This window comes from Canis lupus, chromosome 26, assembly GCF_048164855.1.
Source record: "Canis lupus baileyi chromosome 26, mCanLup2.hap1, whole genome shotgun sequence".
Classification (NCBI taxonomy): domain Eukaryota; kingdom Metazoa; phylum Chordata; class Mammalia; order Carnivora; family Canidae; genus Canis; species Canis lupus.
In genome coordinates this window covers 11,362,310-11,376,772 of record NC_132863.1, presented here as the reverse complement: position 1 = coordinate 11,376,772, position 14,463 = coordinate 11,362,310, and the positions used below count along the sequence as shown (strand labels likewise).

General features: G+C 34.3%; 1 protein-coding gene and 1 long non-coding RNA gene across 8 annotated transcripts in view; one reads left to right on the top strand and one right to left on the bottom strand.

The window, feature by feature from the left end:
* The window catches only part of LOC140618066 (uncharacterized), a 51,349-nt gene extending 44,308 nt beyond the window's left edge, over nt 1-7,041 (top strand). The window contains exon 3 of the long non-coding RNA XR_012018241.1: nt 6,214-7,041. This is a non-coding gene — a long non-coding RNA (uncharacterized lncRNA). The remainder of the gene's footprint in view (nt 1-6,213) is intronic.
* The window catches only part of TASP1 (taspase 1), a 315,899-nt gene that overhangs the window by 82,969 nt on the left and 218,467 nt on the right, over nt 1-14,463 (bottom strand). The window contains exons 14-15 of one of the 7 annotated variants that reach the window (XR_012018237.1): nt 10,314-10,412; nt 801-885 (exon numbers count right to left, since the gene is read on the bottom strand). The exons of 5 other annotated variants lie outside the window; for them this stretch is intronic. Coding sequence is in view for 1 of the 2 variants with exons in the window: in XM_072800052.1 (XP_072656153.1) it covers nt 10,353-10,412 (60 nt within the window). In the remaining variant the exon portion in view is untranslated. The remainder of the gene's footprint in view (nt 1-800; nt 886-10,313; nt 10,413-14,463) is intronic. One more of the 7 variants, XM_072800052.1, reaches the window with a different exon arrangement.

Sequence of the window (14,463 nt, the reverse complement as noted above, 5' to 3'; positions counted from 1 at the left end):
TTTCACTCACATGTGCAATCTAAAAAACAAAACAAATGAATAAGTAACAATGACAAAAAAGAGAGAAACAGACTCATAGAGAATAAACTGGTGATTGCCATAAAGGAAGGTGTGGGGGGGGTGCAAAAATGGGTGAAGAGAATATAGAGGTACAGACTGCCAGTTACAAAATGTCATGGGGATGAAAAGTACAGCATAGAGAGCATAGTCAATAATACTGTAATATACTGATCATACACATTTCATAATATACAAAATTGCTGAATTACTATATGGTACACCTAAAACTAATTTAATATTATACATCAACTATATCACCATTATAAATTTTCAAAAAACAAGAAAAAATTCCTTTCATCATTTGTCCTCTGCTTTATAACCAAAAGAAAGAAAACAGCATTCTGCAATCATTACTCACTGTGGGTAATGAGGGCAATCATTCTTAAGACAGTTGTCTCAGTTACATGCCATGGTTTCATGTCCTGTGGGCAAACAGTCTGCCTTGGGAAGGTACATATTTATCTAAAATGTTAGGTACTGAAAGGTAAAAAGATAACACTAATGTTCAACTCACACTTGATGTGAACTATGTAGACTGATGACTATGTAACTATGTAAAGGTAGACAAAGCAGTGTTTTCATATTGCTATAACAACAACAACAAGAACAACAAAAGCTTATTCATTTCACCTCAACATCCAGTGTTTACAAGTCCACATAATAGACACATTTATCTTTGCAAAGATCTAACCCTACACCATGATTAAAATGAGATTTACTTAGATAAATATGGTTAATACCTCTGAGGAGATTTATGCTCTTGCCAACATGGTGAATTCTCTCCTGTTTATTCTTTTTATTGCTTTGGAGCAATGTCAATGAATCCTTTGGAAGAAATTGATGGCATAAGACTTATTAGGCAAAAATAAAATCACTGATTACTTTTAAAAATAAACTTGAGGCTGAGGAGACTTCAGTCTCAAAGTTTGTTTTTCACACATTTAGTTTTAGACAGTCTTCTCCTGTTTTCCAAAGGACTTTCTAAATAGACCTAACAGGATCCTCCTGGCAGTCTTAACAGCATGGAAAAGAAATGCAATTTTCTATATTTGAAATTCTGGGCAAGCATGAAAGGTACAAATAAAATCACTGATTATCCACTTTTTCTTGTGTTCCATAAGTGCATCTGGCAAACTTAGCTGTCTGAGATGTTTTCTCAGTACACAGCTTGTTGGTGGGACTTAATTTACCACCCTGAGGCAGTTGGCTTCCTGCCAGGGATCAGGTTCCTTCAGTTATCAGGCTCCTTCAAGATGGGGGCAGTTAAAATTTGGTTTAGACTAAGGCCAACTTGTATCTAGGTGATCTTCATAAATCTAACATATGGCCCAATAAATCCAGTGACTGGATGCCACTGGGTACTATCATGGAGCTCTTTTAAGGAATTCATGAGCAATATTCTCCTAAGGGTTCCACTGTCTAGGGCTCAGTAGAATCAGTCTTAGCCTGTATGTTCAAGGTTCACACAAGAGAAATTCAACAGTAGCTAGTAGCAACATTTTCCCCTCTTTTAAAAGAAGAATTATTCAGGTAGATGAGCTTAAGAGAAAAGCTACAAGCCAGTCTTAGAGTAAATTAAAAAAAAAAACTGAAGTTGTGATGCTATCAAGCTGGCAGATCTCTAGTCAAACTGCTTTTGGAAAGGGCATTACTGTCAGGTTAGCCTGAACCTCAGGATTGAAGGATATGTGTGCGTGTTCTTGTCACTTTAAACAGTTTTTTTTGTTTTTCTGGGATTACTGAATTCACTTGTCAGTTGGTTTATATTTATGAGTTGGAGTTACATTTTGTTAAATGGAATAACCACTACCATCTCCACCAGAGATGCAGGATGAAAATCTAGGAGGTACTGCTCTTGTCATAGACAATGTAAATGGCACCTTTGGGAGTATCATTATGTAAAGAAGCCTTTGGAGCTATGCAATGTGAAGGCTCTGAAATAGTATCTACAACTTTTGCTAGCACCACCTCCTCTTACCACTACCACCACCACCATCAACCATCATTTATGTAGCTCTATTAAATACACTTCAGTTATATTATCCAACTAATTTTCAGGATGCTATGAGAGCATTACTAGTATTCTCACTTCAAATATCAGGAAACCAAGGATCAGAGTTGTAACTTGCCCCAGGTTATAAAAAAGCAGGGGCTCCAAAGTCTGGCTAACTACAAAGTCCATTCTCTTAATCATTATACCAACTGCCTCTTAAAGACAGGCCTGCTAATACCTTTCCTTGGGCTTTAAAAAAAAAATAGAGGTTTGATTCAGATTTGATAAAATGTAGAGATGTTAAGTAAATCGTTTGATGACTTTTGACCATTTTTATACCTATGAAACTGAAACCAAACCTATCCAGAAAATTTTCACACAAGCTATATTTCTATTACATCCCAAATTCCCTTGTACTTCTTTTCTTGAAGGAACAATTTTCGGATGTCTTTCATCTGGCATACTTTATATAAATTGAATAATTCACAAAGTAGTCTTTTGTGTCTGGCTGTATTCATTCAATGTAATGTTTTTAGTTTATCTGTTTAAAGGTATAGAAAAGAATTTATTTAGCTTGTGAGGATTTACTTTCACAATGGTACAAACTCTTGGCACTGAAGACCTTCATAAAGTTTTATAAATTGCTTTAATTAGGTAAATATCTAGGTTGATATTATGAGGCTGTCAGATATTGTTAGAAAAAGTTAATAGTCACCAGGATTTGCATACATAATCCCATAATGATAAAATAAACCAAAGAACATGACTTTTAATACCTCTCAAAACAATAAACTTCATCAAACATTTATTCTGAGGACATAGCACCTGATCTCTGAATTTTTTTTTTCATTTTGTACTTTCTGACATTTTCCCTGAATATAGGTTATAAATAGTCTTTCTCATTCTCTCTCCAGTCTCAATAACCCAAAGTCCCTTGTTTTACTTTGGTTATACTATTATCATTTAGAGAATAAACATTTACATAGCAAATTATACGTGTGAATGAAAAAAATGTTAAAGGATTACAAATAATAGGGTAATTATTTCACTGATCCTCATCCAATTTCAGAAAGATTATTTCCCTAAAGCAGCAATTCTGTCTGATAAAACTCTTCCCATTTCTAAACACGGTGAGAAAAAGTGAAATTATGGAAAACTTATGATAGGTTATTAGACATTGTGTGCTTTAACAGTTCAACACTGGCAATACTTGATAATCAGGAGTAAACTCCTAGACTTAATATTTTAAAATGTATACTTTAATAAATATAAAGTACATAAACAATTAGGTAAGCTTGTTGAAGAAGCTGACCAAAATAAATTAGAAGGTACTGGTATCCATCTACATTTTCTGTCTTTCATTTTTTACAGATTATTTTATTAAGGTGGTTGAATGTACACTATATTTTTTGTCATTTTGCAAGTCCTTTACTGTGAAGACAATTCTTTTATCTCGTAACAATAACAGCAGCCACATTACTAGTGATTATTCCAGACTGCCACGTTGGATACATTCAATTTCTTCTTCTTCTTCTTTTTTTTTTTTCATTCAATTTCTTCTTAAGACACAAGTTTCCATCTGAATTTCTGAGGCAATGTTTTTATAAATCCTGCAGTGTCTTATGAACCCTGCTACATCAGCAACATCAGCAAATCTGGTGACTTATTTCTTTAGAATGTTGTGCAATTGCAGAAGAGAGAGTGGTATTCCTATTGATCCCAAAGCTTCTGATATTATTGGGTTTCACCAAAGACTGCCTTTATTATAGTAGTTTTTGGGGAGTCTCAAAATCAGTTAAGATTTCTAACTTTGGTATTTTTTAAAGTTGATTTTTACAATTCTATGTCCTTTGCATTTCCATAGAAATTTTGAAATCAGCTTGTCAATTTCTTATTTTAAAAACTACAGGTATTTTTATTGGGGTTATTTTGAACCTATGGATGAATCTGGAAAGATTGGATATCTTAACGTTACTGAGTCTCAATCTGTGAACATGTATATTTCTCCATTTACTTAGATTTTCTTTTATTTCTCTTAGCAAGGCTTTGTAGTTTTCAAAGGACAGGTCTTGCACATCATTTGTAGAATCATTCCATGTCATCTGAGAATAATTACAGTTTTTAATTCTTTTCCAAATTTGTCTTTTATTTCTTTTACTTGCTTTATTGTACTGGTTAGGAATTCCAGTAAAATACTGGATAGAAGTAATGAGCGGACCTTCTCTCTGCCTGTTCTGAATGTTAGAAAGAGTCCAGCATTTTACCAATTAGTATACTTTTAACTGTAGGTTTTTGGTAGATGCCTTTTATCAAATTCAGGTTCTTATCAGATTTCTGGTATTGCAAGGACTTTTATCATGAACGGAAGTTAAAATGATCATATGATATCTATCTAGATGATCATATGGTTTTTCTCATTTATTTTGGTTAATACAGTAAATTACATTGTTTGATATTTTTAACAGATTTGTTGAGATATTTTAACAGATTTGTTCATTTACTATAAAACTCACCATTTAAGTAAGTATTCAATTTAGTACTTTTCTTGCATTTGCAAAGTTGTACAGCTCCAATTCCAGGACACTTTTATCACCTCAAAAAGAAACTGTACCCATTAGCACTCACTCTCACACTCTCCTCCCCCACCAGCCCTGGCAACCACTAACCTACATTCTGTCACATTTTATTTATCCATTCATCAGTTGATGGGTATTTATTTCCACTTTGTAGCTAGTATGAATAATGCTGCTAATTTTTTGTGTGGTTATAGTTGCAATTCTTTTGGTTATATATCTAGGAGTAGAATTGCTGGGTTATACAGTAACTCTAGGTTTAACTTTTTTTTTTTTTATTATTGCTTCTACAAGCAGAAGATACTGAATTTTGTATCTCCATTTCCTACCTGCTCTTCTTAAATTCGTAATTCTGAGAATTTAAGAGTTGAGCTCCTTGGATTTTCTAGGTTTACATCATATCACAAAGATATTGGTGTTTTTTTTTTTTTCTGTTCCTTTCTTTTCAGAAGTTATACCTCTTGTTTCTTTCTTTTGCTGAAGGATTACTTATTTTAGAGAGAGAGTGCAAGTTGGGGGAGGAGCAGAAGGAGGGGTAAAGGGAGAGAAAGAGAGAGAGAGAGAGAGAATCCTCAAGCAGACTCTCCACTGAGTGCGGAGCCCATCACACGGCTTGATCCCAGCACTCTGAGATCATGACCCAAGCCGAAATCAAAAGTTTGGTACTCAATCAACTGAGCCACCCAGGCGCCCCTATACCTCTTGTTTCTATTTTATGTTCATTATATTGGTCTGAATATTCAGAAGAGTTTCATAGTAGTAGTGATACTCTGATAGATTGAACTTTTTAAGGAAGTGTCCAACTGTTTTCCAAAGTGGCTATACCATGTTACATTCCCACCAGAAATAAATGAAGGTTAGGTATACTACCAACACTTGCTATTGTTCTTCTTTTTGGTTATAGCCATCTTGGTGGATGTGAAGTGGCACCTACTTGTAGTTTTGATTTGCATTGCCCTAGTGACTACTGATGTTGTGCATCTTTTCATGTACTAATTGGCTATTTATATATCCTTCTTTGCAAAAATGTCTATTTAAATCCCTTGCCCTTTTTTTTTTGTCTTTTTACTGTTGAATTGAAAGAGTTGTTCATATATTTTGAATACAAATCCCTTGCTAAATACATTTTTTCCCTATTCTGTGGGTTATCTCTTCACTTCTTGATGGTGTCCTTTGAAGCACAAAAGTTACTAATTTTGATGACATTCTATTTATCTAATTTTTTTTTCTGTTACTTTTGGGGCCACAGTGTGGGGGAAAAAAAACATTGCTTAATCCAAAGTCATTAAGATTTACTCCTGATTTCTTGTAAGAAATGCAGTTTTAGCTCTTATATTTTGGTCTCTGATCCATTCTGAGTTAATGTTTACAAATGGTGTGAAATAAGGGTTCGACTTCATTCTTTTGCATATGGATCTATCCAGGTTTTGGGATCAACTGTTGTCATTAATTGGTTTTTAAATGTTAATTCAACTGGACATTCCTGGGAAAAAGAATTTACTTGGTATGTATATATGGTATGAGTGTGTGCACACATATTATTCCTAGATTTTTAATCCTAAATTAATAATTAACTTATTGTTATAGACCATGATCCCGCAAGGGTCCTCCTTGTCAAAGACAGCCTAGAGAGGATGGCAATGAGGAAAATAAGGAAAATCAAGAAGAGACCCAAGGTCAGCAGCCACCTCAACGTTGGTACCATTGCAACTTAAGTTACTGACAGAAAACCCTAAACCACAAGATGGCAAAGAGAAAAAAGCAGCTGATCCACCAGCTGAGAATTTATCTGCTCCCTAGAATTTATAAGCAGGCCGGGGCTGGTAAATGCCTACTTACCATCTCTATCATCATCCAGTTTAGTCATCCAACATGATGAAGATGAAATGAAGATGAAATTCCAGCAACAAGAAATGAACAACAGATTGGAGCTGAAGACCTTAAGGGCTTGCTTTTTGTCCATTGACCAGATAAACAGAACTATGTACATTATCTATGCAGCATGGGGTTTTTATTATTTTTACCTAAAGACATCTCTTTGTGGTAACAACAAACATGTTTTTTTTTTTTTTTTTTTTTTAGCCTGTTTTTTTCTCAATACACCTTTAAAGGTTTTTAAATTGTTTCATATTTGGTCAAGTTGAGATTTTTAAGAACCTCATTTTTAATTTGTAATAAAAGTTTACAACTTGATTTTTTTTCAAAAAAAGTCAACAAATGGCAAGTACTATGTTTATGAGAGATATTAGTCTGTAGTTTTCCTTGCTTGTAACATATTTGTCAAATTTTGATACTGAGGTTACCCTCCCATCATAAAATGAATTGGAAAGCATTTCCCCTGTCTTGTTTTTCCAAGAGAATTGTTGAAAGATTGTATTATTTCTTCCTTAAATGTCTAATATAACATATCAGTGAAACCATCTGGGCGTCAAGTTTTCTTTGTAAGAAGATTTTAATTATAACAATTTCTTAAATATACATATGCTTTTTCCCAATTTTCTGTTAGATTTCCTAAATTGGGCTTTTTTCAAGGAATTAATGGATTTCACCTAAAGCTACTGAATATATTATAATAAAGTTGTTCATTGTATCACCTTATTATCCATTTAATATCTGTAGGATCTATGATTCCACACTAAAATTCTCCTTTTATTCTTGATATTGTAATTTGTATTATTTTCTCTTTCTGACCATTCTTTCTAAGGTTATGACAATTTTATTAACTTTTTTCAAAGAACCAATCTCTGGCTTTGTTGATTTTTCTCTATTTTTAATTTTGTTATTTTTTTTTTACTTTTATCTTGATTATTTCATATTTATTCTCCTTAAAGCTTAAGATGAAAATTTAACTCATTTATTTAAACTTTCCACTCTAAGCATTTAAAGTTATACTTTTATTTTTAATGTCTCATTGTGTCCTATAAATTCTGACATATTATTTCCATTATCATTCCATTTGAAATAATTTCGGATTTCTTTTGGTGAGTATTCCTTATGAACTTGAAAAGAATAACTTGTTGAGTGTGGTAACTATAAATATCACTTAGGTCAAGCTGGACCATAGTGTTGTTCATATATTAACTAATTCTTATTCTACTTATTACTGAGAGAGGGATGTTAAAATTTCCAACTATATTGTAGATTTGTCTGTTCCTCCCCTCAATTTTTTGCTTCCTTTATAAGGTACATACACCTTTTGAATTTTTATGTCTTCTTGATGAATTGGCCATATTATCAATATGAAATGTCTTGCTTTATCTCATAATGTTTCCTATGTCTGACATTAATATAGCCACACCAACTTTCTTATGCTTGGTGTTGGCACATACATTTTTTTCCCACACTTTTACTGTCAATTTTGTCTAAGTCTATTTCATGTGCATTTCTTATAAACACTATATAGTTGGGTCTTCTGAGTTTTTATTCAATATGAAAATCTCTGTCTTTTAAATTGAGTATTTTAGTTTATTCATATTTAATGTAATTATGGATATAATTGAGTTTAACTCTTTCAGTATTTGTTTTCTATTTGTCTAAAATGTTCTTTATTTTTCTGTTCCTCTTTTCCAACCTATTTTTTTGGTTGAGTATTCTGTAGTATACTTTCTTACATGTCTCGTACTGTTTTTTTTGTTATGTTTAAATTTGTTATTCTAGAAATTAAAGAAGCATCCTTATCTCAAACTACACTCAAATATTAACATACTGTCTTACTTTACAGCTATATAATTTCAAATGCACATATTTTAGACCACTTGTCAAGTTCCACAGGTCACTCTTTTAAGTTTCTCAAATTCATTTTCCTCTTTGTGCTTAAGTTTGGGCAGTTTATACCAACTGGTTTTCAAGTTTACTAATCATATTTTCCACCCAGATCTCCTGTTAAGCTTATCAAATAAGTTCTTTGTTTCTGATATTGTATTTTTCAGTTATACCATTTCTATTTATTATTTCTTTTATCATAATTATTTTATAGTCTTTCTCCACTAATTCCAATATCCAGGTCATAAGCTTCTGCTGACTGAGTTTCTTTTTCTTCAGAGGATTCATAAATTTTTTATGATTTATTTATTTACTTTTAAAGAGAGAGAGAATAGGGGGAAGGGCAGAGGGAGAGAGAGAGAATACTGACTACCCCCAATAAGTAGGGAGCCCAATGCAGGGACAGTTCGAGGATCGTAAGATCATGACCTGAGCTGAAATCAAGAGTTGGCTGAACCACCCAGGTGCCCCAGAGGACTCATGATTTTTATTGTAGGACAGACATTGCACGTAAAAGAACAGTAAATTATATTTAAAATAGATAATACTTATCCTAAGAAAATGGCAAACTCCCTTCCTCTAAGTTAGGACTCTGAGTCAGTCTAATCTCTAGATGAGCTGGTTCTGGGCTTTGTGGAAGTTTTAGATTTAGTTCACTATTCTGAGGTCTGGATCAGGAATTTCCCTTATGCAAGGTCTGGGATTTGGGCCCTGATGAGACTCCAAAGATTTCTCTGTGTCTTATAATCCTGCTGCCGGTAATCTAATCATGGGAGATTTATCATTGTTTATTGTGCAGTCACCAGATTTCTGGGTTGCTTAGGTTTCTCTTGGCTCTGAAAACCTCCCCCAGCTTCCCATGCCATGACATATTTCTTCACTCTGTTGCCCAGGCACTAGCATTCAATAGTATGCTGCCTTGCCCTTGAAAGTCCTGTATACCTTGTAGGAATAAGGAGGAGGGTTTCTTCTCATTTCTTTTCTTTATTCCAGCCTTATCTTGTAATTGCCTTGCACTTGATAAAGGGCCACTATACATCAGGGAGAGGTCTCTCAGTTCTCCTGCCTTACCTCCAGTCTTTCTTTGGCTACTGTCATGTACTTGGTGCAAATCCTACACACCTTGATTAATCACTCTCAGCTCTTTGCCATGCTCCTAAGCCCTTGGTGTGCTCATTTAGTGAAGGGTTCATAGAGAAGAACTGGTGGTGGGTGCAAGACTTACCCTGTGACTGGGGCTTCTTAATATTTTAATCTGTCACACCAGCTCACATAAGGCTACAAATAGTTCATTAAAAGTTTGTCTGGCTTCTCTTTATATTTTTCTATGACAGTTTTACTCCTCTTCCTACTGTTGTGCCAGAAATAAATCAGTCAAGAGTTTATTTATTTTTTCCCCTAAAAGTCTCTTTCTAGGACTTAGTTTGTTAAGGTTTTTCTAGCATATTCATAGCTTTTTTGGGTGATATTTTAAATTTATGATTTTATAGTTCATCCAGCTCATTCTCATTGTTGGGAGTAGGAGTAAAAGTCTCTTCAACTTAATTTAGAGAGGGAATGTCTTTCTCAATTTCTTTGATAACTTCTTCTTGTCTACCTTTCATTTTATATGTGTCTTCCTCCTACGATTTTATTAGAGAAGTAAGTTAAGCCTAACAAAAAACTCTCAGGAATCCCATCTGTTCTATCCTTTCTAAATAGATGTTTACTGAGATTTTTTTTTTTTAAGCCTGAGACACTATCTTCAAAAAAAAAAAAATGAAACATGCTAGATACTACACTAAGATTGTAAAAATTCTACTGAAAACTGAATCACAGCATAACTGCTTATGTAATCTGGAATGTAGAATTTAGGACTTTGCAGACTGGAGGCAAGCATCCAGGGGTAACAGGTCATAATATATACAAATATCTATAATACATACAATATATCCATAATACACCAAGGACTTCATAGAATCCAGTCATCTGTATTTAGAGAGATAGATCCATAATATACCAAGGACTTCATAGAATCCAGTCATCTGTATTTAGAGAGAGAGATTTTCTTTGTTGTTATCATACTTTATCCCAGGAAGGACTGAAGGCATAGTAAGGTATTCTTATTCTCATTCTACAGATGAGACCTCTCAGATCCCAAGAGGCAGAGTGAACACACCAAGTATGAATTATGGAGGAAGAACCCAAGCTCCAACCGCCTGGCACTGAACTCATTCCAACACTTACTCACTTCAAAACAAATTGAATGTACCATAATATCCAAACGTGATACATTTTTAAATTTTTCTATACAAAAATAATTTCAAAATTAAAGAATAGTTCAAGGAACAGCCATACTTACTGTACTCAGGTTCACCTATCGATGACATTTTGTTCCATTACTTTGCAATTTGCTATCTAACCATCCATCCATCCACATATTTTTTTCTGAACCATCAAGAAGATACTGTAATATTATGGTCCTGTATCCCCAGATATTTCAGTGTGTATTTTCTAAGAGTGGGGATATTTGTTTCTATACCACAGTACAGTTATAATAAACAAATTAAACAATGATACAATACTTTTTTACTATCTATATTCCAATTTTGTAAATTGACCTAGCATTTGTAACATTTCCCCCCTCCCATATAAGATCCAGTCTAGGATCAAATATTGCATTTAGTTGCCAATACTCTAGTATTTAATCTGGAGCATTTCCCTCAGCCTTTGTCTTTTATGACATTGACAGTTTTTGAAGAATATAGTCCCTTTTTTCTTTCCTCATAGAATGTTCCTCATTTTAGATTTGTCTGATGTTTCCTTGTGATTAGATTTAGGTTATACACTTCCAGATGGAATACTACAAAAGTGATATTGTGTCTTTCTCACGTTATCACATACAGAGGCACATGATGTCCATCTGCTCCTCACTGGTCACATTAATTTTGATCACAAGGTCAAGCTGTTGCCTGGTTTCCCCATTATATATTTATTATTTTTCTCTGCAACTAATAAGAAATCTGTGAGGAGACACATTAAGACCATAAAATAGCCTGCTCTTCCTCAAGAATGAATTTTTATGGGCAGCCCGGGTGGCTTGGAGGTTTAGCACTGCCTTTCAGCCCAAGGCCTGATCCTGGAGACCCAGAATCGAGTCCCACATCAGGCTCCCTGCATGGAGCCTGCTTCTCCCTCTGGCTGTGTCTCTGCCTCTCTCTCTCTCTCTCTCTCTCTCTCGTCTCTCATGAATAAATAAATAAAATCTTAAAAAAAAAGAATGAATTTTTATAACAGTAGTTTCACTATTGTTATAAAAAGTGACCTCTACATAGTAAAAGAAACCTAGGTTTCACTTATTACACTTGAGTAAGTTCCATGCCAGTTTTAACACCTGTTTTATTACAGTAGTCCATGCACATTGGGTGTTTATTAAAAATTGTTCATTACTATCTGGGTAGGACATAGGCAATCTGATTTTTAAATGCAACTGGTATCAATGCCCTAATTTTGGTTTAATAAAAGAAAAAACCTCTTTAACTTATGCTACAGAATGTTTAGAAATTAAATGATATAATTGAAAGGATGTTCTATAAAAAAGAGAAGAAAGAAATTTATAAAGAGCCTACCTCTATTTATTCAAATTGCATATGGATTTTTGTTACAATAATATTTATTATCCAGCATTTTTAAAGCAGTACTATTCTGAGGTGAGCTTAACTTCAAGGCTTTGGACTGAACATAGCTGGCTTATGTAAAATGTTCTATTGGCTAGGTGGCTTTAGTTTCTGTGTTTGGTAACAAGAAGACCATATTTTTAAAAAAGGAAAGGAAAGGAAAAAAGACTTTTTAGAAATAGTTTTTAAATTTAAAAAATGTGTGCATTTTGTTGTTGTTTGGTTGTGGGGTTTATAAAGATGCCTTCTTTCACATTTGCTACCAAAGATCTCAACATCATGTGAGAGCATGTTTCACAAACCAGTCATCATGCTGAAAGGGCATGCCATTAATTCAACAATTTTTTCATAAAAATCAGGAAATCAGAGGAGTAGGCTGAAAGCTTACTTTCTTTAAACTTTGCTATCGCCCTTTTCCCTTTTGAGCCCAGCTTCTCATTTATAACACTGTCTTACTTGCAATACAATAAAATTCCAGCCTTTATGACAGAAGAGATGGGTTTTTTTCATCAACAGAATTCAGCGGCCAAAGCATTAGTGTTTTTTGTTTTGTTTTGTTTTGTTTTTTCTTTCTTTTTTCTTTCTGGAAAGCATTTGTAGCCACAGGGCTCAAAGGAGGAAGAAAGGGAGCAGGATTAACTCTCTGCAAGGAAGGTCAAAAACATAACTTACAAGTGAGGCCAGAGGAGCAGCTGTATCTGTTGGCCCAATCAAGACTACCAGCTGGAGAATTTACCAGCAATATGAAAACCACGTCCACCAGATGTCAAGCAATGCAACTATAGGCCAAATATCTTTGGGCTCGGTGCGAGACTCTCCATTCTCTTTACTGCTCATATTTCATGTTAAATAGTAAGGTGTCTTCCACAGACAACCAGCAGGGATAAGTAGAACATTTCCACACAAAGGACTTAATAACATGGTGGTATCCCCATAAGACTGGCTTCAATACTTAGGTCTAGCTCATACATGTTCTTTTGTTAAAAAGCAATTTTAGCTCAGAATCAATATGTAAAAGGTGAGAGAAACTTAAAACCTTGTAAGCCATTACTGTGGCTTATCAAGCTTATTCTATATTTGGGAATGGTTTTGTTATTGGGAAGAAAAGAATGTTCTGAAAATACTTATTTGAATAACCATTTTCTACTCTTTCTTTAAACCTATGCTGTTCAATATGATAGCTATTTCATCACATGTGGCTATCTAAATTAAAACTAAGTAATTTAAATTAGGTTTAAACTAATTTAAAATTCTGTTCCTTAGGCATACTAGCCATATTTCAGGTGCTCAATAGCCACATGTGACTAGTGACTATCCTACTGGACAACACAATATAAATATAAAACATTTCAGTCATCACACAAAATTCTATTAGGTAATAGTACTCTCAAGTCAAAAAATCATCTTTTTTTTTTTTTTTTTAAGAGAGAGAGAGAGAAAACAAGCACAACTGGGTGCAGGGGAGGGTGAGGAGTGGAGGGAGAGAGAGAATCTTAAGCAGTCCTCCAAGCTCAGCACAGAGCCTGACACAAGGCTTGAACTATGAACATGAGTTGCTGACCTGAGCTGAAATCAAGGGTCAGATACTTAACAGACTGACCGCCCAGGCGCCCCTCAAAAGTCACCTTTAAAACAAGCAACTATAATTTTCTTCTGTATATACTATGAAACAAAGCAATCTCTGTGCCTTCTCTTATGAAATAAATCTACTAGTGGAATATGATTATTGTACTAGATGAAGGTAACACAAAGAGGAAGAGAACTCAGCTGAATACTGTTACAAATAAAAGCCAATCTTTTTCTGATGAAATGCTCTTATACACTCTACTCACAGAAGCCTTGTGATGTTACTGGCTTGCTGGATAATATGGAGGCCAGACTGGATCCATTAGTTAAATGACAAATAAATAAGCAATACATTGACATGTATCCTTAATTTGTCACATGTATCCTTGATTTGTTAATGATTCAATCTATATCAGACATTTATATCATAAGGTTCCTTACTTTTATTTCCAAATGTGCAAAATAAATTATATCCTTTAGAAGAGGCTACCCAACTACATAGCTTTGCAATTGAGGCACTTTAATACCAAGTAAACATCATATGCCACAGCTGTTTCTAAAAATTTTATGAACAAGAAGAACATGAGGCCAATATAAACTAAAATCCATAAATTATATTTCTTACTTCCAGACTCACCCATTGTGGATACAGGGAAACCAAGAAACACATGAATAGCTGCATATGTCTGTGTGACTGTTGTGACTCACTGAGGGACACATGCCGCAGGCGTATGCCACAGAAGGCATAGACTGTTGACTCTGCCCACAAGGACACCATGCCAGGGTGCGCCAGAACACACCAGAGCACTAGAGAAGTCATATGTGCAAGCACCTCAGCTAATTCCACCCTCAC